This window comes from Oreochromis aureus, linkage group 17 (genome assembly GCF_013358895.1).
Source record: "Oreochromis aureus strain Israel breed Guangdong linkage group 17, ZZ_aureus, whole genome shotgun sequence".
Classification (NCBI taxonomy): domain Eukaryota; kingdom Metazoa; phylum Chordata; class Actinopteri; order Cichliformes; family Cichlidae; genus Oreochromis; species Oreochromis aureus.
This window is the reverse complement of record NC_052958.1, coordinates 37,624,588-37,651,618: the sequence shown is the minus strand read 5'-3', so window position 1 is coordinate 37,651,618 and position 27,031 is coordinate 37,624,588. Positions and strand designations below refer to the sequence as shown.

At 39.0% G+C, this 27,031-nt stretch overlaps 1 protein-coding gene across 5 annotated transcripts in view; it reads left to right on the top strand.

The window, feature by feature from the left end:
• LOC116316282 (DENN domain-containing protein 5B-like) overlaps nt 1-27,031 on the top strand; it is an 80,284-nt gene that overhangs the window by 12,122 nt on the left and 41,131 nt on the right. For 3 of the 5 annotated variants that reach the window (XM_039600917.1, XM_039600918.1, XM_039600916.1), the window contains 2 exons: nt 16,579-16,638; nt 22,573-22,682. In XM_039600917.1, the coding sequence (XP_039456851.1) occupies nt 16,579-16,638; nt 22,573-22,682 (170 nt within the window). The remainder of the gene's footprint in view (nt 1-16,578; nt 16,639-22,572; nt 22,683-27,031) is intronic. The other 2 variants (XM_031734826.2, XM_039600919.1) reach the window with 1 other exon arrangement.

Below are 27,031 nucleotides of genomic sequence, written 5' to 3'. Positions count from 1 at the left end.
ATTTCTCGGCTTTTAAAAAAACGCTATGCATCGCCAGGTGTTTCATCAGATTCGAGGTGTTACCTCCTTTGCACAGTATCACAGTATCACCTTAAAGCACTTGTTGCAGGCTGCTGAGTTTGCATCTTTTGCTGTGAAGTACAGCCAGACTTTTGACCGCTTCGCCTTGGGCATTTTTAATCTGTAGCTCTGCTCTATATAAACCCACGTACCTGGGCCCGCCTACTAAAAGGTAAAGGTAAAATGATTGGCTAGAATCCAAAGTGTATGACATCTCAGGAAAGAAAAAAAAAAGCACCGAAATAAAGCACCGAAATGTGCGCTGCTTTTCGGTCTGGTTACTACCGTTTATGTCAGAACTGGATATCGGTACCCATCCCTACTTATATATCCTTATCCTTGATATATTTACTAATTAGTATTTTATTGCTAATTAATTAGGATGCACTAGCGGGTTCCATTATCTGTGATGTCAGCTATTGTTGTGTTCTGTAGATGTCCTGTAGTGCTTTTAGTATTAAACCAAAACGCATAAAGAGTTCTTGGACAGGAGCTTAACACACAAATAGAATGGAATCACATTACCAGAGAAAATGACAAACAGTTCTCATCCAGGGACTGTACACTGTGCACAAAAAAGTCATTTAAAAAAAGCAAAATGGAAGTGACTGAAAAGAAATGAAATAAAAATAACTACTCAATGAATGAAAATAGTTGGAGGTTAATAACAAAACTTGAAATTAAGAAATAGTTGAACCGAAGCCACTTTGAGTTCTCAAATTGAGTAAAAGGGCACTACAAGTGCCACTGTATTTACCATTACATTACAATTAGTTTATTATTTATTTCTGTTAAAAATAAAGATTTTTGTGGATGTGTAATTAAATTCACAACAATTAATTTCACTACTTTCTTAGATATTATCAGAAAAATGTAAAATGAAGAATGAGAACTGCAATGTTCATATTGATGTTAATAATGCTCCAGTTGAAGTGAGTAACACAACAGTCACTGCAAGGTGGTTTATGCTGTACCTTCACCTAGCTTTGCTACTGTGGCTGAACATTATAACTGAGAGAGAAACCCAAAAGTTGGACGATGCCCTATAAGCCAGAATTTGGCATTTGTGGCAAGGAAGAACTCCTTTTTACAGGAAGGCTAAACCGACAGAAAAGGGGAGTAGAGAGACAGCAGACAAAAGTTTATGACATAAATTGTTTGTTTGTTGATTTATTTCGATCATGTAAACAATATACAAAGTTCACTTAGCAAAGAAAAGAAGGAAAAAAATGTTAGACAAAATAAAGCTAACACATTTCAGTATCACCTGTTTGATTCAGTTACATATCAAAAAGGAGTGGGAAGAAGTGCACACTTATTTAATCCCACCCCTTTGCCATAAATTATCGGTCAATACTTAATCAGCCTGCTTACTGAGATAATCTGCAGTAATAATAACAAACATATTTCTAATGTAATATATACACCACATCATGTGACTCGGTAACTTTGTCTCCACACCAATACCTCCCATTTTGAAAAGTTAATTGTACAATCCAATAAGCATGAGTAACATTTCCTAAACAGAGACATTCATGAACATCACATCTTTATAACTCTTTTTGAACTGCTTTATGTTTGGACGTTGCTTCAACCCCATACTCTGTTCCCCAGCTTCACTCCACGCACAGAAACATAAAAGCTTTTTCTGGTAGTACGCACACTCACATCTTTGAATGATCCCTATTACCTGCTTTGTGGATGATTTGAACTGTTTTTTGTTTTTTTTGTAGAGTAAAAGTGAATGTAATGTACTTTTACAGTTATAGCCCCAGGCCTCTGCACAATACCTTATGTAAGGTGAAACATCAAAAACCCATACAGAATAAAAGAGGGAAGTGCATCAAGGAAAATCCTTCAGCAGGGTCACCTGGTCCCAGCATAACTAGCTTAAAGAAAAAGGAAGCTTTACAGCCTAATCTTAAAAATACAACAGCGACAACAGCCTTTCCCTGAATGTGGAGAAGACTAAAGAGATCATCAGGACAACTCACACTCTGCACACCCCACTAACCATCAATGGTGCTGCTGTGGAGAGGGTAAGCAGCACCAAGTTCCTGGGTGTGCACATCTCAGAAGATCTCTCCTGGTCAAAAAACACAGCATCACCCGTCAACAAAGCCCAACAGCGACTCTACTTCCTCCGCAAACTGAGGAGAGCGAGAGCCTCAACCCCCATGATGAGCACCTTTTACATAGGCATCACTGAGAGCATCCTCACCAGCCGCATCACTGTGTGGTATGGCTCCTGCTCTGGGTCCTGCTGGTAAAAGCTACAACGCAGCGGAGTAGATTGCGGCTGAGGGTCAGGCTGTCAGGAGGCTGAATGCTCTCCCTGCTTTGTCCCTCTGGACTCTCACATACACAAACTCCAGACCTGCATTCACCTCTTCCCTCTGAACCCCCACCCCCCAAAAACTCTGAACCTCCACCATCGCCCTTCACTGTTGCTGCAGTTTGGACCAACTGGTGCTTTTTAGGGAGCTTTTTACAACCGTAGGATTTTAATGGTTGGCTCTAGAAGTGAAATTCATGGACTGTAGGAATCAGGTTTCTTCTTTTAAAGCCCAAACTGTGCCTTTTAGTTTTCCTCTGTGAGCATCTGGATGAACATTAACGACTCATTAACTGTTTTACTTCAAGCATGTAAATGTAAATAATAAAGTAACAACAGAATATATTGTAAACAGAAGAAAAAATAACTCTCTACACCACAGAGTTTACATGTTTGAAAGGAGTAGAATGAAGTTTACACTTATTTACTTGAAGCCGTCTTGTGCTATGATATTTTAAATATCATTATGAATGCACAGTTGCTGCACGGATACCTCTGACCTGCCTTTTCTCTGGGAGCTCCCTCCCCCCTCAGTAACATCACTGTCACCACATCCCGGTGGGTACAGCTGCCATGCTAACAGCTGACTATTGACACACATGTACACAAAGAAACACACAGTTACAAAGTCAGCTCTCTACATCGTAGTTTTCATAATAGTCGTCCTATGAGATGTAACAGGGCGGCCAGAGCAGTCACTCTTCAGACTGACTACAGATTGAAGGAGCTTTGCTTTTTACCTCATATATATATATTAATGTATACATCAAATGTTTTTGTAAACTTTTGCTAAAATGCTTTTTAGCAATGGCTTAATTTGTGGCGGGGCGTAGTCTGTGGCGCCGGAGCGGGAGGCTGACACACCGGAGCTGCATCAGCTCATCACGCCTGCCCTGTCTGCACTGCATCCTGACTGAAGTTGTTGTTGGTCTGTGTGGCTGACAGCTGAAAAGCTGCAGCCGAGAGTCAGAAATGAAAACTGTAATAAAGCGTGCTGAAAAGTGCGAACATGTTGTCGGGTCTGCCATGCTTCGTTTACACACCGTTAAACATGAAGTGATGTGTCATTGTAAGTTTATCCTTTTGGCTTTGATAATCAAGCCAGTGATGGGATGTGTTTTAGTCTTGTTTCCTGTTTTGTTTTGGTTTTTGCAACATTGGTTGCATTGTTTATATTTTCCTTCGTGTTGTTTATTATATCTTTCAGCAATCCTTCATCTGAGGTTATTTTTGGGTTGGGTGTCTGCTAGGTAGTATTTAGTTAGTCCCTTTTTATGTTCCAGTCTTGTTTCTCTGTTTTCGTGTGTCCATTTCTCCTCTGTCAAGTTGATCTTGGTCCCCAAGTTTAGCTGTATATTACTTCCTGTTTTATTTTGACAGCGATTGTTCTTTGTGTTTTGTGTTATGTATAACTTCCTCCTGATGTTTTATGTTAGTTATCTTCACCTGTTGTCTTTCCTCTTGTTATCCAGTGCTTGAATGTGTTGTCTGAGTCACCTCTGCCACTTGTCCTGTGCACTTGGATTCCCTGCTCTGCCAATGTTTGAACTAAGTTTTGAGTTCACTTCCTGTCTCCCAAGTCCTGTATTTAGGTCCTAATCCACAAGATACACAGCTGATCATGAGTGACATCATGACATCATGAGTTTGAATATTTAGGAGGAACAATGCTGTTTTCATCCTGGTCACACTTACCAAACATTGTAAAGGTATATTTTTCCCTTTACAACTGCAGTGAGAGCTCTGTTCATAAGTTTTGTGGATTTCAGGCACAGTCAAGGGAACAAAGTTGTCTGCTTCAATCCTCTTGGAATCATGCTTTTTGCAAACGTGGTGATGATTTCTAACTCACCTTTGGGTTGTTTGCAGCTCAGTTTGAGATTTCTAGTTACTGAGTTTTGTTATTTGTATTGTTGTGTTAAGCTGCACACTCACTGAGATCACTTCTAGCTGGCAGGCTCCGTTTGCCTGTGTGACCTTCTGATATATTAACTAGCAGCTCATGTATCAATCAATGGGATCCACTCACACTGGTATTCTCTTGAGCTGCTCACCTGGAAGCTTATCCTGGCTGCTGCACACCTCGTTTCACCACTAGTTATTTTTTACCACATTGCTTTAAAAAAAAAAAAAATTAATCCTAATTCTCGTTTGGCAGCTTTTGCAAACAAAATTATACTCCTAATGTGATGTTGTGCCAAATGTAGTTTTGGTTTTTCAAGATGAACTCTCCATCTGTTTGTGTGTTTTGTTTATCTGTGTATTTATTCATTTCTATTATTAATTAAGCAGCTACCAAAGAACCATTACTGTTATTTCAGTTATTACAGTATATGTGTAGTATTACAGTGACTAAGCTGACAGGCAGAAAAAAGGAAGGGTGGAGAAAATAGGAGAAAATGTAATAAAAGGATATAGCACAAAGAAAAACAAACATACAGCACCTGGAACAGAAAAATGTGAAAATGCCCAGATAACACAAATCCACAATCTTCTTATGTCTGCTCTCTTGATTGTCCCCAGAGTGTATATTTGTGTTTATATATAGTTGTAGTTTCCCCTTTCCCTTTGTCAGAGTGTCTACTAACATGTCCTTGTGTGTTCCCTAGTGATGGACAAAGCAGTGTTTTGTGAAACACTGAAACACTTGAAGCAGTTTTGCTGGAATTGTATCGAGTTTCCAGAACAATTGGGCGCCTTTCTCCACAGGGACACCTGCTGGCCACTTTTACTATTGTCTCATCTCAACAATACTGTTTTATGAAGCAATGACGCCCACAGGCATTGCACATTGCAATTCTAAACAATGCTATTTTATTTTAGATCTGACTAACAAGAATTATGATGAAACAAATTTTCTAGAAGTCTCCAAACAAACAAGGAAAGAAAAAATTAGATTGTTAAAGATCACTGTAACAATGGGCCTCAGTGCCTCTGGCTTATTCAGTTGCTGAGTAATTCAGTGCAGTGTACAACAGATCAATACATAAAATATATTGAGCCAACACTGCTATGTTTATTGTGACAGCCAGGTTTTCAGTTGTTTTTGAGATAAGCTGCAAATTACTTCCCTATCCTCAGAAAACAAGTGCAAGCTTATTGGGAGTTTGTATCATCAGGTTTATTGTACACTTTCAAACACAGCTAGTAGCAGATGTGACATTATTTTGACATTTTCAATTAAAAAATGTAACTAGAAACAACTAGAAACAAAGACTTTTCTGACACACAGAAGGATACATTAATCCAATTTTTCCATTTTTAAAACCATCCCAATACCTTGACTCAAGCATCTGATAGTACATGATAAATAAGCTGTAAATAAACTTGCTATATTCCAGGAGAATCTTTTTTATGTGCAAGGCAATATCAGGCCTAACATTCTCCTGAAGATAAATAATAAAATCCTCCTGAAATATAAATAAAAATATAGAAATGTGTTGAATTGGTGTTTATTAATTTATTAGCAAAATAACAACAAAACACAGCAGGACCAAAGATAAATGACATGAACAAAACTGGTTCACCACCACGTGATTGTTGGGGTTTTCTTTATTAATTTATTAATTATTTATTAATATTGTAGACTCTTTTGATAGAATCTAAAGTGCCTTGATGCAACGGTTCTTGTGAACTGGCCACTATATAAATAAAACAGAATTCAGTTGAACTCTTACTGGTTCAGCAGTGATGTGGTGGATACCATAACAGACTTGGTAGTAAACTGATGGATGGTTGTTGTGTAGTTTCAGCAAAGGTCTTCCACCCCTCACAGCCCGACATTTGGCTGTGTGCCGACACAGCTGTGTCATAAGTAAAGAATGCTGGACACAAGCTACTGTGGTGCCGACAGCTTAGCAGAGATAAAAGGACTTGTAGGCTAGCATTTTCCCTTCCAAATCCCACAGCATCCTGACACAGTCCTTGTCTCTTTTTGTGTATATAAATGCTTCCTTCTTCATCGTGACTGTGAAGGATTTCATCAGTCTCCAAACAAGGGGTGGCTGTAGCTCCGGAGGTAGAGCAGGTCATCTACTAATTGGAAAGTTAGTGCTTTGATCCCTGGATGCTCCAGTCTGCATGCCAGATATCCTTGGAATCCTTGGAAGATACTAACCCCAAGCTGCTCTCTGATGCTTCCATTGGAGTATGAATGTGTGTTCATGTTAGATCTAAAGAACTTGAAAAATCTACTGCAGATTGTATGAAGTGGTTTGAGTCCTCAGGTATAGTAGAAGAGCACTATATAAGAACCAATCCATTTACCAATGACAATGAGTTGACCAGGCTATTCCAGAAACCTAATGCTAGCCTGCTTTGCTCATTCCAAAAACATTTTTGATGGGATCATCGTCCTCTAGGAAAACACCACCCAACTATTGACTTGAGGTGAAGTTGAAGAATTTGGAGGTAGTTCTTCTTCTTCATTATGTATCACTGCCGCTGGCAGCTAAACACCTGCACAATATGACACTACCAACGTTATACTGACAGTTGGTAGATTGTTCTTTGGTCTGAAAACCTCGCCTCACTTTCCCATGTTGGTAGCTGTAAATTTCAGTTGAGCTTAAAAGTATTGATTTTGTCACAGGGGCTTCTTTTTTTCATGACTGGCACTCTCTCGTTGTATGGCGACAAAAGTCGTGATGCTGGTATTCCAGCAGTTTCCATTTCATGGCAGGCTTGAGCCGTGGTGGTTTCTGAGTCATTTCTGAACATCTTAACCAACTTCCTGTAATCTGAGGGTGAGAGTTTGAGTCTCTGTCCAGACGGACAAGTGGTGACGCATCCAAATAACTTGTATTTGAGTACATTTGTTTGAACTGAGCCTAGTCACTGGTACACAAGAGCACTGTAGTACACTGGAGTAGTGCTGGGCGATATGGAAAAAATATTTATCACGATATGAATTATTTTATATCACGATAACGATATATATCACGATATACCACCTGACCCGTGGTCATCTAGAAAGTACGCAGTCTGTAAACAGCGAGTGGAGAGGGTGCAGTCTTTGTTTTGAATTACCATAAAGCATGTCGCAAATCCGGGTGTACGTATAGCAGCACCAGGTCGCAAAACACAAGACCGAGTTTCTTGGCAAAAAATATCATTTTTTTATACTTTATTTTCTCTTGCATAAAGTTAAGAGCATGTATAGTGAGAAGACAACACTAATATATTTGCCACAGGCTATTTAACCCTTTAAGACCTACCATAGAACCAAGTCCGCCAGAGCTTATCTTTATGTTTTTACATGCTGTAGTGCCATTTGTGGGAGCATTTCAAGTTTCCATACATCAATACAACCGTTATAGCCCAAATTTTAAAAATATGTATGGATTAAGTCCATAGTAACTACATAAATTGCAAAAAATTGTAGTGCAATAAACTACAAAAAAATTGAAAATCCTTTTTGTTTTTTACATATATTTCTAGTTAGAAAAATTTAAGAGGTGTATCCCTCAAAACTCTAAACACAAAAAAGTTGCACAAAATAGTTTCCAACCACGAGAAAATTTTGAGTGTCTTCATAGTTTTATTTTTGAGATACACTAATTTTTATATACTACAGGAAAAATGAAAATAAATATTATAATTATAATTTGAGTTCTAAGCATCCCAGAAACGATACAGAAAAGCATAAAGTCAAACATGACTTTTAAAAACACCAACATAGGCTTAAAAGGCCCTTTCGCGAAAATGACGTCACTTCCGGTTTCGGGCAGGTAATAGCGGACATGTGATAGTTCGCGCTGACGTATATGCCAACGTAGGAAGTGTTATGAACATCGGCAAAGCCTGTTTCTGGAATATTATGTTTTTGTTGCTGCAAGTTTGGAATATTATGTTTTTGTTGCTGCAAGTGCTTTTTATGCAATTTTTGCAAAGCTATATGTGGAAGGAAACCGTGACCTCGGGCAAGCTAATGGCATGAGATGCAAGTACAACTCCTCCGGTTTCACATGCAAAAAAAAATTATTGCGCTACCTTACGTGGTTCCAGTTCTACAGGGATTTAAAAATAGTAAGGCAAAACGGAGTGTGCCTGCTCCGACCGGTTGTAAAGAGTTAGTTATATATTTTATGTAATAATTTATAAAATTTGGGTTAGAAACGATAGAAGACAAATGGCACGATAGACACTTTTCTATCGTCCACACGATATATATCGTCATATCGCCCAGCACTACACTGGAGCACTGACAGCTTATTGGTGCTTACTACTCACTAAAACAAATAAAAAAAAAGAACAACAACCTTAGAACCATTGAAATATGTGCTTCTACCAAAGGGGGGTTTTGAATGGTATTCCCCACACCCTCCCAAAAATTGTATTGTCATATCACTGCAACTGCCACGTGGACGCATGTGCTGCTGTTTATTTTTTCCACAGTCAAATTTACGGTTTTGCAAACTAATCTTTTCAAATTTGATTAAATATCAGACCTACACTTTGGCACACTGTACACACAGACTCAGTAGTGCCCCCTGCAGGCCTCATCTTATAAGCATAACCCATAATGATTAAGAGATTAGAACTTATTAGGCTGACCTCCTCCCTGCTCCCCTTTCTTTCCCTCTGATACCTCAACAACAATCCCCATTTGTAGTTGTATTGTTGCCAAGGAGACGGACTTGGTGCTGCTCTCACCCAGTCAGTGCCAGTCGCTGGCAGCTGAGCTCAGCACAGCAGGCGCTGGCTCCGTTTAGAGACATTCTGTGTTCCATGCACATATGAGATGTTTGTGTGGCTGCCCAAATGTAGCAGGTGCTGCTTGTAGAGCACTGGGGTCATGGAATGTGTGCAACGCTATTGGAGCAGCAGATGAACTCTCGTCTGACTTGAGAGATGGATGAATGGACGAATAGCTGAAATCAAGTGAGAAAAGAAGCCTTGAATCATAAACGCTGTTTTGCACTTTTTTCCCCTTTTTAAAAAACCCCATCTAATTGGTACTACACAGCTGCTACTGTTTCAGCTAATTCACATTAAAAACCAACTGTATTACAGTTTAATTTTTTATTAGTTAACAATCCAGGATACTTCAGATACTTTGCTGCATTGGTTTCAAAATAAAAGATTCTCCACTCCACTTACGGATAAGTGCAGAACTGATGGAATACTTTTAAAAACACAAACACAAAAACACAAAATAACAAATGAAAAAGACAAAAGATTTTCTATTAGTGCTGTTCTTGCATTTGTGTAGCAAATGCTAATTAATTAAATGTGTAGCAAAGACTACTTAACTGGCAACACAGCTGATTGAAGCCCTACAAAAGCTTATACAAGCCAAAAGGATGAGCCAGCCTGCCAACCATTGTCAGGGAAACTGGTTGGACAAAGGGTGTTTTCACACCTGCTGTGTTTAGTCCATTTAAATCCCCTTGGTGCGGTGTGAACTCGGGTATGGACAACAGCCGCACCGAGACCATGTGGAGACATAGCTTTATATTCTCAATACGGGAATGTCTAATTGTCCAGAGCACAGCACCTTCTTCCTGTATTTAATTTTGTTGTTCCTACCCCAAACACACCTGAACAATGAGTGGACTGAACATTCTCACGTGGTTTGTAGTGACGCATTTTGGTTGATTTGGATTTTTCTGTGTACTGTGGACAACAAACCAAATAACAGGAAAAAGCTACAAGTTTGCAAGCGCATCACTTGATTCAGAACTATATGTGTGTGAAAACACCCTAAGAGCCCCAAAATGCTGGTTGTCCACACAATACAAATGGACAAGGGAAGACAAAGACTCTCTGTGTTTGTCTGAATGAGTTCAGTACGGTTAGAATCTAATTGGAATTTAATTCCATTCCATTTTATCTGTATAGTTCCAAATCAAAGGAACAATTGCCTCAAGGCATTTTACTGTGCAATGAACAGAGCATGGATCTGTGCCCCGGAGAACAGACTGAAGTCTTGCAACAGGAAGAAGCTAAAGACTAAACTAAAATCTACTGAGGAACATGTAGTGTTGGCAGAAAAGAACTGTTCCAGAGTAGACTTATGGTTAGAGGAAGTTTGATTGAGTTGGGACATATGTGAGACATCTTTGTGAAAGCCATGTAGTTTAAAGGAGGAGGCATAGTTGAGAAATGTTTCCTGCAACAAGTTCTGCAGCAACAAACTCAAAATCATCCTGCAAATGTTTTGCAAAACAGTGTGCCCTGTTACACTGAAAAATGAATAAAGCTACTTGAAGCTGTGAAAGAATGAAATTAAATGAAACCCACTACACTTTCCAAACTGTGGAGCATCGGTTGTCTTAAATATGATGCCAGGGGCTAATATTCCTTCAAGGTATTAATGAATGTTCGTCTGAATTTCCTCTCCAGCTTAGATGTGCTGTGACAGCTGGTGTAGTGTTGATGTTCGGACAAAAGAAACAGCTGAGATTAGTTATAAAGTATCTGTTTAAGTTGTGATTGGAGACTGGAGACTGTTCTGTATCCCCATGATACATTGTTACTTCTACATATGATAGACTTTGTGTAGAAAGGGGCTAATTTACATTAGATATTCAGGAGACATCCAGGACATGCAAGATGGATCCTTTTTTATGTATTATGCTGTAGTATGAGACATAAAAGCCCCGGGGTGTAAGAATAGTGACAGGTGCAGCCCGGCTTCCAAATCCATGGGTGCACACCTTTCATGCTGCAGGTGAGATGTTGACAGCTTCTTCATAGTTCGGCACAGAGGAACAAAGCCCATCAGTCATGCACCCTGACTGTGATCCCAGACAGACACACACACACACAGACACACACACACACACACACACACACACAGACACAGTGGGCCATCTGATTACCTGGTTGCCAGGGCAATAGGCTCCATATGCATTATTCATCAGTGTCTGGGGAGAACATGATTATGCTGTTTTTCTTATATATATATGTGTGTGTGTGTGTGTGTGTGTGTGTGTGTGTGTGTGTGTGTGTGTGTGTGTGTGTGTGTGTGTTTAGGAACATGTTTTATCTCACTTGTCTATATGTATTCCAGTGGTATCTTCCTGGGACCTATTTCATGTAATTAGAGGCATTTTAAATAATTTGTGGGTCTAATGATGCTTTGTGTGTCACATAGTATCCTAGCTCTTACACTCTGGGGCTGGAAATCCTTGTGGAAGAGTGAATTGGCTGTTTGTTTGTCGATTAATGGAAATTATGGGATGCTTGTCAGGAGAAGATAAGATAAAGAAGCATTTAATTGTCCCACAGGGGAATATTCACATTATTCCAGCAGCGAGGTGGACAGAGCAGGAATAAACAGATGCAGCATAACCTAACATCAATACTACTAAGAAACAGACAAAAAATGTAAACTATACAAGGTAGAAGTAATGTATTTTAAATATAAATACATTTAAATGTATATAGTGTTCAGGAACAAGGAACATAAAGTACCAAGTTGATTAAACTTGATCTGATCAATAAAACAGATGCCCCCCCCCCCCTCATCTTTTCAGTTTTTTTACTTTTTCTAATAATATTCATAACATTATCTTAGTTATCAGTTTTGAAATGCAGGCAGGGATTAGTTTGGTCTTTCACAGTCTTTAGTCTTTATGTTTTTTTAAATTTTAGAATAACTTATACCACACTTTATTCAAAGTTCATTTTTCCATGATGCCTTTCTTCTGCAGTGATTAGATTATTTAGATGTTTTAGGCGATGTGCTGTTGTACCCCTTTTTTATTAGCATGTTCTAAGATATATTTTATATTCATGATCTGCACGTTACTGCTGTATGTTTGGGTGCGCCAGGTCCGTCCAGCATCCTCCAACTTACCACAAGGTAGTGATCGGCTGACAGCTCAGCCCCTCTCTTCACCCACGTATCCAGAACATGCAGCCATGTGATAACCTCAAAAACTGTTGGGTTTTATTTGTTTCGTTTTACAGTTTAGTTTAGTTTTTTTAAATGCTAGGTTTTATGCATGAAGAGTCTAGCCGATGTACTGTGTTTGAGTTCCTATGCAACTCTCATCGATATCATTAATAAATAACCGAGACAATAAAGGTCCAACAACTGATGCTTGTAAAATATGCTTGTAATATAAAAGATATTTTAAAATATCTTTTATTTTTCACAAAGTGAAAAAAACAAAAACGATTGACTAATCATAAGTTGCTGACTCCTATTTGACCAAACAAACAATTAAACAAAATGAAATTTAGCTAGTTTGGACAGTAGGATGCCCCAATTGAAAGCATCATATCTTTTTTTAACATCTACAAAAATCTGCATTGAGCCACTCCTTCTGCCTAAAAATGTCAATCAGATAAAAAGTATTATAATGATAATAATAATAATAATAATAATGATATTAATAATACATTTTATTTATAGGTGCCTTTAAGACCCTCAAGGTCACCTCACAATAGCACAAGAACAATAGCAACAATACAATATAATAAAACATGGCAAAATAAAATTAAGACATAAGGTAAATAAGAAAAAAAAAAGCAAGGTAAAAATGGACTAAGACAGAATCAGGTGTATGCAATGCTGAATAGATGGGTTTTGAGATGTGATTTAAAAGTGGTGAGAGAGTTTGTGGTCTGGAGATCTGGTGGAAGTGCATCCAAAGTCTTGGGCAGAACAACTAAAGGCTCTGAGTCCCAGGGTAGTCAGGCGAGCAGGTGGAACAGACAGAAGGGAAGCTGAAGAAGAGCGAAGTGTACGATGGGGTGAGTATGTATGGAGAAGATCGGATAGATATGGAGGAGCGAGGTTATTAATTGTTAACTGCAATTTTTGGAGAGATTTATGAGGTAGACCATAGAGAAGAAAATTACAGTAATCTAAACACGATGTGACAAGAGCGGTGTGACAACAGAGTTATCAATGGATAATGAAAGACTTCTGGTTGGGACTTTGGTCAAAAGTAACTGAGTAAATGAGCGAGTATAATAACTTGTTAGCTATTGATCATACTCGCACTTAGAATGACCAAAGTTTACGAAATGGACTTGATGAAGCGCCTTGAGGCGACTTTTGTTGTGATTTGGCGCTATATAAATAAAATTGAATTGAATTGAATTGGATGTTTTATTTAGCATGGCCTATAATGACTGACTGAGCAAATCAAGTCATCAAGTGTTTGGTTTGGGCTGAGGACTGTTTCCCAGACTGCTTTTAGGGCAGGGGAATATGGCCAAAAATATTTATCACGATATACATTTGAAAATTTGCGATAACGATATAACTGATGATATAATTGACGCGAGACAAAATACTTTACAACTCCACAACTTTATTAGTGCAAAACAAACCCCATCAATGTATTTCCACTTAAACAAGCAGCTGTTTTTTATGTGCATTAAAGCTATATAAAAATTTAACAGTGCAAATGCTTGCCTCTGTTCACTATGTCAATGTAATCCACATAGGCACAACCCACTATATATTACCTTAGCTCCCCAGTTTTCGTATTTTTTAAATGTTGCTGTGTTTACTCTGTGTGTCTCTGAACGTTTCTATATGAAGGAAGCCTGGGAAATGATCATGGGCTGATAGGAGTGAACAGAGACAAACAGAAAGAGGCACCATGATGTAATAAAGAGATAATGCCAGCAAGCACTGTGTATGTGGTTTTCCTGTCACACGGCAGAAGAAGAACAGTTCACTCCACTTCTTACTTACCCAACAATTGAACTAAGTGACGCCTGATTTTTTTACAGAATGACTGGAGAGACTTTCGGTTCAGGCCTTGTGATCTCAGCGTGCAAAGGGGAAAAGAAAAATGCTTCTCCAGTGCAAAATGACGACATGGCTTTTTGTGGACATTGACATGTCCACTATTTGACTGTAAAATGACACTTAATCAGTTATAGTACAGCTTCAATCTGCAATGCAGACATGTCCAAGGCCAGTTTGTCAACCTACAGTTTGCTTGCTTCGCAACATTTTCTACTAAAAATAATCAAACACTGACAAAAACAAGTAGTCTATGAGCTCCACACATTATTTACGTGTAGCAGTGTTGTTCCATTACAATTCTACAAAGAGATAACATCCTACAGTTGTCATAAAATCCAAAGAGTTCATGCTTTGTTTTAAAGATATGATTGATGAAAAGCACATTACTCTGACTCTATAATCAAAGTTGATCATTAAGGCAACAGTACAGCACTACTGCTGCAACTTCAGGAAGAAACACAGTAGTAGGACTTGCACATGTGTTGTATCAGTAAAAGCAGACATGTATCAGAAGAGACAGGACAGTGACAGAGAAGGAAGCTGCAGCGGTGCACACTAATGCATGTTCTAGAGTTACATAATACTGATGGGGACGTGTAACTGTGCATCTGTGTCACTGATTGGCTGATGCACAGTTACAGATCATGCTCCCAGCAGTAAAGGAAAAAGGTCAGATAAGAGTATAGTGTTGTAGAGAGAACAGCAAATGCACATAGTGTGAACTTCAGTCTATTGTAGCAAGTAAGTAGCTAAAGGTCATGGAAAAGTTTTTAAAATTTTGAATTTAAAACAAAGAAAAGGAACAAAAATGTGAGTTGCACATAGTATGTCAAAAAACGCCAAAAAAAGTAAGACGCAGTAAGTTGCATTTAATCACATCAGTCTAACACGCTACGGGGCACTAACCAAACAGCCTAGTTGTCATTTTTAACCTGTTGTTTTGTGTTAACTTTGTAGATCGGCTAATTCATAATAACTTTGCTAATTCACAAAAGTGCCTCCTCTAATCTTTGATCCAATTCAGTTTCCAACCTAAGTAGATTTGCTAGCATGTTGCGTCAGTGCAAATTCTTTTTTGGGGAAAAAAGTGCTCCTGGTATTTACAAAGTGAGCGCAGTGACAAGTTTGCAGATGTGGGGACTCCTGTAGCACTGAAGTGAGCAAACTGATTTATTAATGTTGTGTTGATATTTAAAAATATCTTTAAAAAAGCAGCAGAGATTTAAGAAGGCATGCTGGAAGACAGCAAACTTTGATTTAATTTTAGTCATAGTCTTTTGACTAAAATGTCATTTAGTTTTAGTAATAATTAAGGCATCTACATTCTTTTAGCTTTAGTCTAGTTTCAGGTGAACAAATATCGTAAGATTACTGTAAACTAAATCTGATTTCATTAAAATATAAAATGTAAAAGTTTGTCGTATTTTTACACATTTTTATAAACAACCCGTGGCTTCTGTGGCAGGAACTTCATCCCCTGCACAGTCGGACTCAAAGCAAAATTCTGAAGAATCAAACAGAAGGATGACGATGATGACCTCATCCTGAAAATATTAATACATGTTTTTTTAATACCAAAAATTTAAGTAAAAAAGAAATTAAAGTAAAAAAAAAAATTGTGATTAAAATTAAAAATGTTTGAATTTGTTTTAATGTAGGACACAATGTCAAAATTGACAATTTTCCATTATAATGACTCCACCGTACTTCTGCTGCCACTGCCACATTTAACATACACGTTACATACACATGATATATATATATGTATATATATATGTTGTCCTCTTAGATTAATATAAATAAAACCCTTCAGCTGAATATCATCTCTGCCATCAGCCACAGTTCTTGGCAGGTTGGGCATGTCACACTGAAATAAATTACTGCGACACTTTTTGTAAGTCAACAACAACTAACCACGTCTATCAGCGCTACTTCACTCTGTAGAATTCTTGGGATTGCCACTTAAACCGACAGTCACTTTTATACACTGTCAAATTTACATTACAGATATGAACTGTCATCTCTGTGGTCTCTTCTATGTGAAACTGGTAAAGTTATTTGACTGCAATATAAATATGGTATTACAGTTGCTGCTTCTGTAGATGGATTTTGGATATGCTGCTTGGTTTGACTCCCAAGAATGTGTTACTAAACCTCGAGTTTCACCCACAGCTTCAAAAAAGAGGTCACTAACATGAATCTAAGCATTTTAGTTTAATCTCTTGTTTCTGTTTTGTCATGTTCGAGTCCTTATTAGGCAAAAAGTGTCGTTTTACAATGTTACCGCTTCCATTTGAAGCATGTGTGCTGCATCCTTAATGGCATGCTATCATCTATTGTGTCATGTTCATGCTTACCTCATTTTCATGCATTTAATTTGCTTTTCTGTGTCCATTTATTATGACATTGCGCTGTTTTTCTGTGTTTTTTGCTCCATGTCTTGCTGCATGTGGTTCGCCTCTAGCTTTGCACCGGTGGCTAGAAGCAGACCGCCAAGGCAGGGATCCAGATACTGCACCTGCAGGTAAAACACATTGCCTGTACTCCTCGATTCTGAGCTTACACTTCACATTATTTTCCTGCAGCCAGCTTTGTTCTCACTCAACTGCTCTCTAAGTGTGTGTAATGTCAACCATTTCATATAGTATTGATTTTTAGCAACTTCCTTATGAGGAAAATAAACTGGACTGTTGTATATTAAAATAAATATTTTATATAAATATATTTAGATAAGCTAGGTGTGGGTGATATAACCTCAAAATTATATCGCTATATTTTTTAAAAAATTGTTAATTTCAGTGATTGCATTTTGTAGGCAGCAGTATTTATTGATGTCATCAATCAGTTATTTTCCAATGAGCTCACTGATGACAGACTATCTAATTTGAAGTATGAATCTATTACCAAACAGTGCCAGCGGCAGAGTATACGCCGTGACATGGGATAAGTCAAAGTAGCCTAGGTTCTGTTTTCCATGGAAATTTTAAATAAAACTATGACATGACTGCTTAACACTTTAGTTTAACAATAACAAGAACTAAAGTAACCTTACCGTGTGACTCTTTGGGAGCCTGCACAATATTGTCACATAATAAATTAGAGATTGGGTTAAGTTTTTAACCACTTGTCTAAAGACCTGCTTTTTCATGCAGTTGCATCAGTAATTTCCATCCAAGCATCTTGTTTCTACCTTTAGTTCAAACAGATTTCCAGCATATTTTGCAAAGTAATGTTCTTTGTTTGCAGTCTGATCTTTTGCAGCTCCCAAAAAATAATGTGTCTCATGTGAGATGAGATGACACGTGTTTTGTATTATTGTATATGTTCTTCATATAATTCTCTAATCCAAACAGTCTCTTTCACTAGTGTACTAATGTACTCATGGAATGAAAACTCAGTTCCACTTATAATACCAGTTGTTACTTATCAGCAATATTATGCTAACAGCGTTAGCTATAAAACCTGTTACCTGTATTTGCATGTTTGAATTGGTCTTTCTGCACATCAGCAACTTGTGACCTATCTGTTCATACTTTACTGTGTTTCCTGAATTATGATGAATTAAACACATTTGAATAGAACTAAGAAAATGTGTTCATTATATAAAATATAGTCATGATTATGTCCATTAAAATCTTTTCACAGTTTTAGTTTTAGGTTAATATTATTTACCAGCTTTAGAGTTTAAAGGCCTGCATGAAATTGTCCAGATAGCACAGGGCACATAGTACCACATATTTAGTTTCAAATTAAACTTTTGGCCCTTTTGGTGATCGAGAAATCATGTCAGGCCCTATCTGTTTGTATTAGGCCAACATTCCTGTGCTTTGTAGATCCCTGTGGATCACCTCATCACCTCCATGTGGATTACAGTCTTCAATCCATTTCATCCTCTTAGCTAGTCTCTCTCTCTCTCATTTCCAGTGTGCATTCTACAACTGACAATGCTGAATGTAGGTCAGCTTATTTGAACTTGTTATCCAAATCAGTCCCTCTTGTCTTCATGGCTAAAATGGGTTATTGTTTTTTTTTTTAGTTATTGTGCTCATGCCTCTACCTACCTATTGTGCATATGCCTGACTTCTCTTCTCTTCTCTTCTCTTCTCTTCTCTTCTCTTCTCTTCTCTTCTCTTCTCTTCTCTTCTGCCTTAGAGTTAACAGGCTTATAGTAAAGCAGTTGGGGTACACAGTCAAATGTACTGGTTTGGAAATGTCTATAGGTATGAGAGAGCAGAATGGACCAGGTTTTTCCAAGTTTCTCTCCTTTGTATATTAGATGTTGCTTTAGTGATTGTTGTAAATGTTATCCTTGATGCACAATGCAGTACCACTGGGAGCACTCCTATCGGGCTTGGTTAGCTTGCAAGATTTTGGAGGCAGCTGGCAGGCTCCTGCAGGCCAAGTGGAACACAGCTCAGGCAGTCACTGAAAAAAACTTAGGTGTAGGAAGACTTTGTTATGGGAAAAGAAAAATACTTTGATCTGTCTCAAAGCAATTCTGGCAAACAGTCAGGTGACTTGGGAGAGGAAAACGGTGCTTTATTTACATGGTATGGTGAGCGTGAGGTGCTACCGACCTCAAATGAGGATATAGTCGAGCCTCCTTAATCCAACTGAAATGTTTTCTGTAGAAAAAGCCGAGCCTGGGGAGTCACTAGACAACTTGTTGGTGGTAGGGTTCCTGGGGCGAGGTCGCCCTGGATGTTGTAGGGCTGTTTTGGTTGACACACCTCTGCAGTGTCACCTGGACTGACAGACTGGGGTGTTGGCTCCTGTCTTTAAGCAGTGAGACTGGAGACAGTGCTCTGAGGTGCAGCCTCCCTGGGATGGTCTACATCAGGTCAATGGAAATAAAAGTCTGTCTGTTACTCGAATTTGGATTCAGGCAGAAAAACTTAGTTTTCGTCCTGGTCACAGAATGCTGGACCAACTCTTTATCCTCTTGAGGATATTGAAATGTGTGTGGGAACAAGGTGACCATGTATTTTATGGACTTGGAGTGTCTGTCCCGTTGCTACGAACCTTTCACTCTTTGCACAACTGGTGACCTTGGTTCACATTGAGAGTCGGACTCATTCCTGGTGGGTAGTAGACTCCACTGGGCTGCCCTTTTCTCACGATTCTTTTCAAAATCTTTATGGACAGAATTCCTAGATAAAGCCAAGTAGGGCTGCTCAATTAATCGAATTTTAATCTAGATTACGATCTGGGTTTTCAACGATCATTAAAAATGACTGAGCCGATTATTAGCACCTCCCTCGTGCTTTACTCTCGCGCTGCTCCGTGTGGCAAATCGAGCGCACCTCTCTGCGTTTCGAACACGCGTCACAACTTCAGTGGTGTGGAAACCAATGTTCCCTCTAAGCTGCGCTCGTGCGCAATTGCGCACTGCTGGCACGGTCTCTGTGCACAGAAAATCTGCGTTGCGCACAAAAAAAATCTAACCTGAATTGAAATTAAAATTAAAACTTTAACAATTCTGTTTTGCAGTGTTAGTCAGTGAGTGACTGGCTGCTCCTGTATGGGATTAGAACGATGCCACTTTATCCCATAGTCCAGCCAATGATGCGATTTACATTCGTATATACGCAGCCAATCAACGTCGTTGACAGGCTATGACAGCGTCCTTATGTGCCGACACCGGTGTTTTAGCTAGCAAAGCGGCGTGGCTGATGTGCAGTGAAGCCACGTTAATGACAACGTGTCCAACCATTGGAGATGTGAGCAGGACAGACGGAACAACTGACGGGAAAAGTGTGGACTTTATACCAGTTTTTAAATTGTGTTGATCGGCCACGTAAAACCAGAGTTATGATAAAAATATCTGCAATGTTTGGTTTTCTTCCTGAATACTATCGTTGTTTATATTTACTGCGGGAAGAAACGGTAAAAACGGCGTTTTATAAGGAAAACGCTCGAAAGCCTGTGAGCAAAAACAAAACCAAAAACCCCCCCACCCTTTCCTATTGGTCGAAAAAAGTACCGTGTCGACCAATCAAAAAATGATATGGCAACGTGGCATCTAGTTGTTAAGAAACGGGGGGAAGTTTTAGGAGTGACGGCGGTGTTCTGAGATGTGAGAGATTTGAGACGTTTAGCGCAAATCTTGTGTAGTTAGTGTGTAGTTAGTGTGTAGTTAGTGTGTAGTGTAGTCAATAGTTTTGTTGTGTGTGTCAGAACAATGAGGCGGCTGCTGAATGTTACAGGTGTTACAGCAGTGATACATCTCCTGTTGTCAGGCCTGCAGGTATCAGGCTGTTCTCCTTTATCTCATAGTGGACAAATTATTTTTTGGAGTGGCACAAATAATTTGTGTGGCATCAGATTTGATGCAGAACAGCTGATTGTTCTGTAAATAGTTTGAAATGTTTGTTTAAAAACGCCTTGGCTGCATTAAAAAATAAATAGCTGCAAAAACTTTGTTGTTTGCCAAACTGAGTTACTTTTTGAAGTAGTAACTATATAATTAATTGCCCAACATTGGTCATTATATGCTGTATTTGGCAGACAGAGTTACAGACTCTCTCCCAGACCACAGACTCATAATACAAGTCAGAGCTTTATAAGAAAAAAGAAAAGAAAGAAAGTTGTGTTTTCAAAATTGGACTTCAAGTTATTTTTACTTCCAATAGTGTTAACATACTACACAGGTCATGAACAGGATTTTTTACATTTTCATTGTAAGTGGGCTAAAGCAGTTAATTAAAAGTAGTCTAACATAAATGTAAATGCTGTGATTTGATTATTTTAATAAACCATGTAACTTGGATGGATTAGATGCTGGCGTGACCACAGTGCACACGTCTGATGTCGCTCACAGTGGTCCAAGGGACGCTCAGGGAGTTTGTGTGTTCGCTCAGACACATGAAATATTAGAGGGAACATTGGTGGAAACATTATGGGTTCACGGAGTCAGACGTGGATCAAATATTGTGCAGTATTTTGAAGTTCACTAAACATAGATGTTTACATTTTTCATTTATTTTTTATATTGCAAACATTTGCAATGTAATCAGTATTTGCACACTATTTTATATTATTTTTTGACAATCTTTAAAGCCATTATTCAATACATTGTTATTGTTAAATAAATATCGTCAAATAATCGAGATCTCAATTTCAGTGAAAATAATCGTGATTATCATTTTTGCCATAATCGAGCAGCCCTAAAGCCAAGTGAGTATGAAGCAGCATCAATAAGAATTGGCACCTCCAAGTTTGAGGCTATGGTTCAACCAGAAAAGAGTTAGGTGCCCACTCTGGATAAAAGTTGCTGCCTCAACTGGTATCCTAGAGTCTTAGAGTCTTGTTGGGCATTTGTCAGTGATGACCCCTGGGCACCTCTGAGTGAGGTGTGTCAGGCATATCCTACTGGGATGAGTAAAAATCCCCAGTATTGAGTCAACTTAGAAGAAAGTTTGATTGGTTTGATTTTGGAGGAAGTGTGGACATACCTGGTGATTGGGGAGAGGGGGTGCAACTCTGTTTTTTCTTGGCCATGAGCCCTAAGGGCTTGCTTTTATTAGAGTAGAGTAACATTGATGCAGAGCTTCTTTTGTTAACTTGATAAAAACAGGGATGTATGCATGGGAAGACAGGATGCACAGAAGTGCTTACTCATAAAATCTTTGTCACCCAGGAGGTGCCTGTTATACAGTCAGTGTCCAAGCATTGACAAAACAGTGTTCACCTGTCCCTTTAGCCTTTCAAAGTTCAAAGTTATGCCTTCAAAATGAGGAACGCACCAGCTAGTTTCCAGAGGCTGATGGCGATAACCTTGGGTGATCTCAGAGGTCGGACCTGCTTTTTGTACTTGGATAATTTTATGATCTATTCTCCAACCTGAGAAGAGCATTTTTTGGGATCTTTGGGCTGTGTTAGACAAATTAAGGCAGGGAAAACTCACTGTTAAGATGAAAAACGCCAGCTATTAGGAATGGCAGCCTGGTATCACAGGTTTGGTATCTCCCAGATTGCTGAGCCACTGAAGTGAAAAGGACCCAAAGTCAATTGGACTCCAGAATGTCAGCATTCCTTTGAGACCCTTAAACAATGTCTGATATCTCAGGCCATCCCAACCCTGACCTAACCTTTGTGGTGTATACAGATCCCAGTGATGATGGACTTGGAGTTGTGTTTGTGCAAACAAAGTAGATTATGCAGAGAAATTCTAAAATCTAAATCTAAATCTAAAAATCTAAATCTTAAGTCAGAAAAACCATTGGGGGAGCTGAGGTGAAAGTGTGTGGCCAAGCATCCTACAGAGTCACCAGCAAACATTATCCTGCTATTTGTGAACAGCATGCCAATTGGGTATCAGTTGAGCTAAAAATGAGGTGGGCTGGCATTGAGCTCAGCTGATCTGGAGCACGACTCTACAGCTTCAGGCCCAGGTTGTTTGATTTATTTTTTGTTGATGCATTATAACCTTTTTATTTTTCCTTTCTTATTTGTCCAGGTGAAAACTTTGAGCAGAGTCCCCTGAAGAGGACATTCAAGTCCAAAGTTCTGGCACGCTATCCAGAAAATGTGGAGTGGAACCCCTTCGACCAGGATGCTGTTAACATGGTATGGACTGTGATTTCTAGAGAAATGATAGGCAGAACTGAAGAAAAGCAGACTATGGATTCTATCAAAAATATGGCAGAAAGAGCCCAATAGGATCATTTCTAGAGGAAATGGGGCTTTGGCTAGTGGTTAGTGGTTTTGGCTAGAGACGGAGGGAGAAGGCTTTGAGGCTTTGATTTAAAACACAGTTGGGCCTCAAGGAATTGTGGGTAACAAAGCAATTAATACAAATCCCCTCCAAAATTTTGTAGAGTTTTACGTGTGAAGCTGTACTGACTGTGGCAGATTTATGGTTTTAATTTAGGTGTTTTTTAAAATCTTGTTAAGGAAAGAGTTCCACACTGCCAAACAGTATTTGGGATAGAGATACCAGACATATATGAACAGATACGAATCACATGTAGATGAAGAAATATTAGATTTTTAAGTTTTAAGTCTTTAGACATCTAGGGAGATCAACACAACAGTTAAAAAGGGACAGGCTATGTACTGAATATACGGCTTTACATTCTACCAGTGGCAAAGGTGGGTATATATACACACACACACAAGTATGTGCCTTAAAGGGAGTTTCTACTCTGCAAATAAAATATTTTTAAAGTCCTTTTATATAAATAAATTACTAAGTAGTGTAATCGCCTTTCAAGTGAATCTCTCATTTTGTATGCAAAAGTAAACTTGATGATGGCAGTCCCTGCTCTGCTCTGAAGCATAGGTGAGCCCAATGTACTGGGCTGTCAGCTAGTTCTCCACCTGCTGCAAGTTTAGAGCAGCCCTCCAGCTTCCAGCAACTCACAGCAGACCAGAAGAAATCCTACCATCACCAGCTGTAGTCCTAGACAGCGGAGATGGACCACATGTGACAGCAGGACAAGAATGAAGGAGGCATGACCAGCACAGTGTTTGTGATGGAAACAAAGGTGTGTACTCTCCATGTGGATAGAGAGTACACACCTTTTTTTCCACCTCACCCACCATCACAACTTTTAAATAATTCAGCCATGCATCTCTCCTTACACTGACATGGAAACAGTCCATTATGCAGCAGTGCAACAGCTGAAACCCGATGCCACGTCAAGGGCATTTAATGACAGAAATATCATCCTTTCTTTTTGCATGTTTTCTGATCATTATAGCTCCTTATTTAAATCTCCTCTTCTACCTACATACCTCCATCATCTCTTCATCCCAGTACCATCTCACCGTCTCTGGAATTGCCTGGATTCTCATCTCCTCCTCTTTAGCCTTCTGCTGGGAGGGGAGCAAAGGAAAATCATGTATTTATAGCAGGGAGGGAGGGAGATTTGCTCACTTCTTTTGGATATGGTCCTGTCAGTAAAGAGAATAAATACACCAAAATGAGTATTCACCCATGCTCTGCAGACACAGAAATCGCACACTCAAAAGCATGCACAAGATTTTCAAAACCTTTTCTATCATTTTATAATAATTACACTAATAGTATTCCCATTCTTGCACTTTAAGTACGTTTTACATAATCAGAACTGGATCTCTGAATAGTTGCAATCTGTGACCAACAACATAGAAAGTTAAGTAAGTACCAAAAAATATTTCTGTGCTTCTCTAGTTGTGACTTTCCTTGATCCAATATTTGGTTCAGATATTGGTCTAATATACCTAAAATCCTGAATAAACAGGTATTTGTAACTATGAGCCAATCAGTAGGGTTGATCTGTTCTGTTCAGTTCTGTCCTGCTCTATATTTACTATGACCTCTGTCAGCAGCAATGCTTTGGATGCTAAACCAGTATCACGGAGAACCTGCATAGCTTGAAGGAAGCTAACAGTAAAAGTCAACGAGCGGATGGAGCGGGTTTCCATGGCCATGCAGCTGACTGCAAGCCTTACATCAACAAGTGCAATGCAAATCATTGGTCGCAGTGGTGTAAAGAATGCCCCCACTGGACTCTAGAGCAGTGGAGTCATGTACGCTGGAGTGATGAATCACACTTCTCCATCTGTCAATCTGATGGACGAGTCTGGGTTTGGTTGTTGTCGGGAAAACTGTGATTGTCCGACTGCACTGTGTAAAGTTTGGTGGAGGGGGGATTATGGTGTGGGATTATTTTTTAGGAGTTGGGCTCGGCATCTTAGTTCCAGTGAAGGGAACTTTTAATGCTTCAGCATTACAAGACATTTTGGACATTTCATGTTCTCAACTTTGTGGGAACAGTTTGGGAATGGCTCCTTCCTGTTCCAACATGACTGCGCACTAGTCCATAGAGACTTGGATGAGTGAGTTTGGTTTGGAAGGACTTGATTGGCCTGCACAGAGTCCTGACCTCAGGCTTCCATAACATGAATTAGAGTGGAGACTGTAAGCCAGGCCTCATTCAAGATCAGTGTCTAACCTCACGAATCTGCTCTTGGAAAATTGGTCCAAAATTTCCATAAACACACTTCTAAACCTTTTGGAAAGCCTTCCCAGAAGAGCTGTTATAGCTGCTAAGAGTGAGCAAACTTCATATTACACCCTATGGACTAAGAATGGGATTTCACTCAAGTTTATATGCTTCTGAAGGCAATACAAGCAAATACTTGTGGCAATAGAGTATATCGTCATTTTACCTGTGGATTGGTGAAGGGTGGTGGAAGTATGACGTTTTGTTGTGAGCAGATAAAGTTCATTCAGTAGAACATCTTGTCAACTGGTTCAGTCCCCGGCGTCTTCAGTCTGCAGTGTTGAAGTGTCTCCATGCAAGATATTGGTTTGTATTGGTGATATTGGTATGTATATATGTGTACTAGATGGTACACTGGTACTATACACAGTTTCTACAGTATTTCTTTTCTCTAAGGTATTTCAGGTGTTTATTTTGCCACATTTCCACTCTTACAGCTCCATACAGCCTCTTCTTCTACAGTTTAGTAACCCTGTAAAGGTCTCAGCAGTTTTCCTGTGCCGTAAACATTAAACCATGTGCTTAGGTTGAACTGCTGTTGTCCTCATTTCTTTTTCACATCAGTATTGTAAACAGGAAGACATTTAAATTAGGTTGTTTTGTCCTTTAACTGCTACATCGTGGAGCTCATAAGTATATTGGCTCCTACATGAACACCCAGCCGGTATATCCTGTGTTGCTTCTCACTCGCGTAGTTAAATGATTGTTACTGCTTCCTGGTTCATTCTGCAGGCTTGTACTGCAGCCTGGTTAATGCTTATTTGACAGACTTGCCAGATGTCATGAATTATATCATTATCTTTCATTACTGACTGAACTCAGAGGCAAAACGCTTGCAATTGTTCTGTAGAAAACAACAAAAGGGAATAAAAATGTTATGGACTATTGTCAGATGCAGGATGGGTGTGGAAAGGAAATGATCTACGAGTACTCATTAAGACCCATGGAGAATCCAATCAGGCCTAAATATTTGTTTAGATGCCTTTCAGAATGCACAATAAGGAAAAGAATTCAAAGTGTCAACAAATTGTGAAAACAGTTATTGTGGATAACAGTTTGTGTGCATGTACTCATGCATAGACATGGTGACTTGAGACTTGTCTCCACAGTGTGTCCCTCGTCTCAGCAGCCGAGTAAACCTGGTGATGACAATAACTGATAGAGTTTGGCTGTGAAAGCAACAAGTGTATAGTAATCATATGACATGTGATTGCTGTAGAGAGTTAGCAAATTCCAACAATTATAATTTATTTAATGATTAATCTCCTCATTTCTTAAAAATAGTGGATATGTGGTATAAGACGCCATGAAAGACTTCCTCAGTAAACATATTCAGGTATTTTGTTTTGTCACAGCAACAAACAAATCAGTTCAATAAGGACAGACCATTAGAAAGAATGAACTGAATATAGATAGACGTTTGGCGGTTCCTGTCTCGGCAAAACTGAACCCCAGCTGTAAAAAGGATTAGGGGAGGACCCCCTGGAGCCTAGACGCTGTTGGTGGAGATGAAGGTGGCTTGAATGGAGCTTGAGTGATGAGAGGTGGAGATAGGGAGGACGTGGGTTGCACAAAGACACAGTGAGATTTAAAGTACGCGGCATGAATGGAAGTGATAAAGCTCAGATTTAGCTGGCAGGGCTGGAGTGGACAGATGTGAGGCCATAGATCTTCCTTATTGAACTCATTATAACAATAAAATGGAAAACAAAAACATAAAATGGCAGAAATTCAAATTTGAGAATGAACAAGCAGAGAATCGCTGCCTTTTTCTTGTAAGATTTTCAGCTGTGGAATTAATTGTAAGCACCATTTTTACCGGTGTTTGAAAAACCTATGAGATCTGGAAAAATTAAAGATTATGGACCCATAACTAATTACAGTGTGAGTGAATTAGAGCTGACACAGTGATTTCTGTTTACCCTT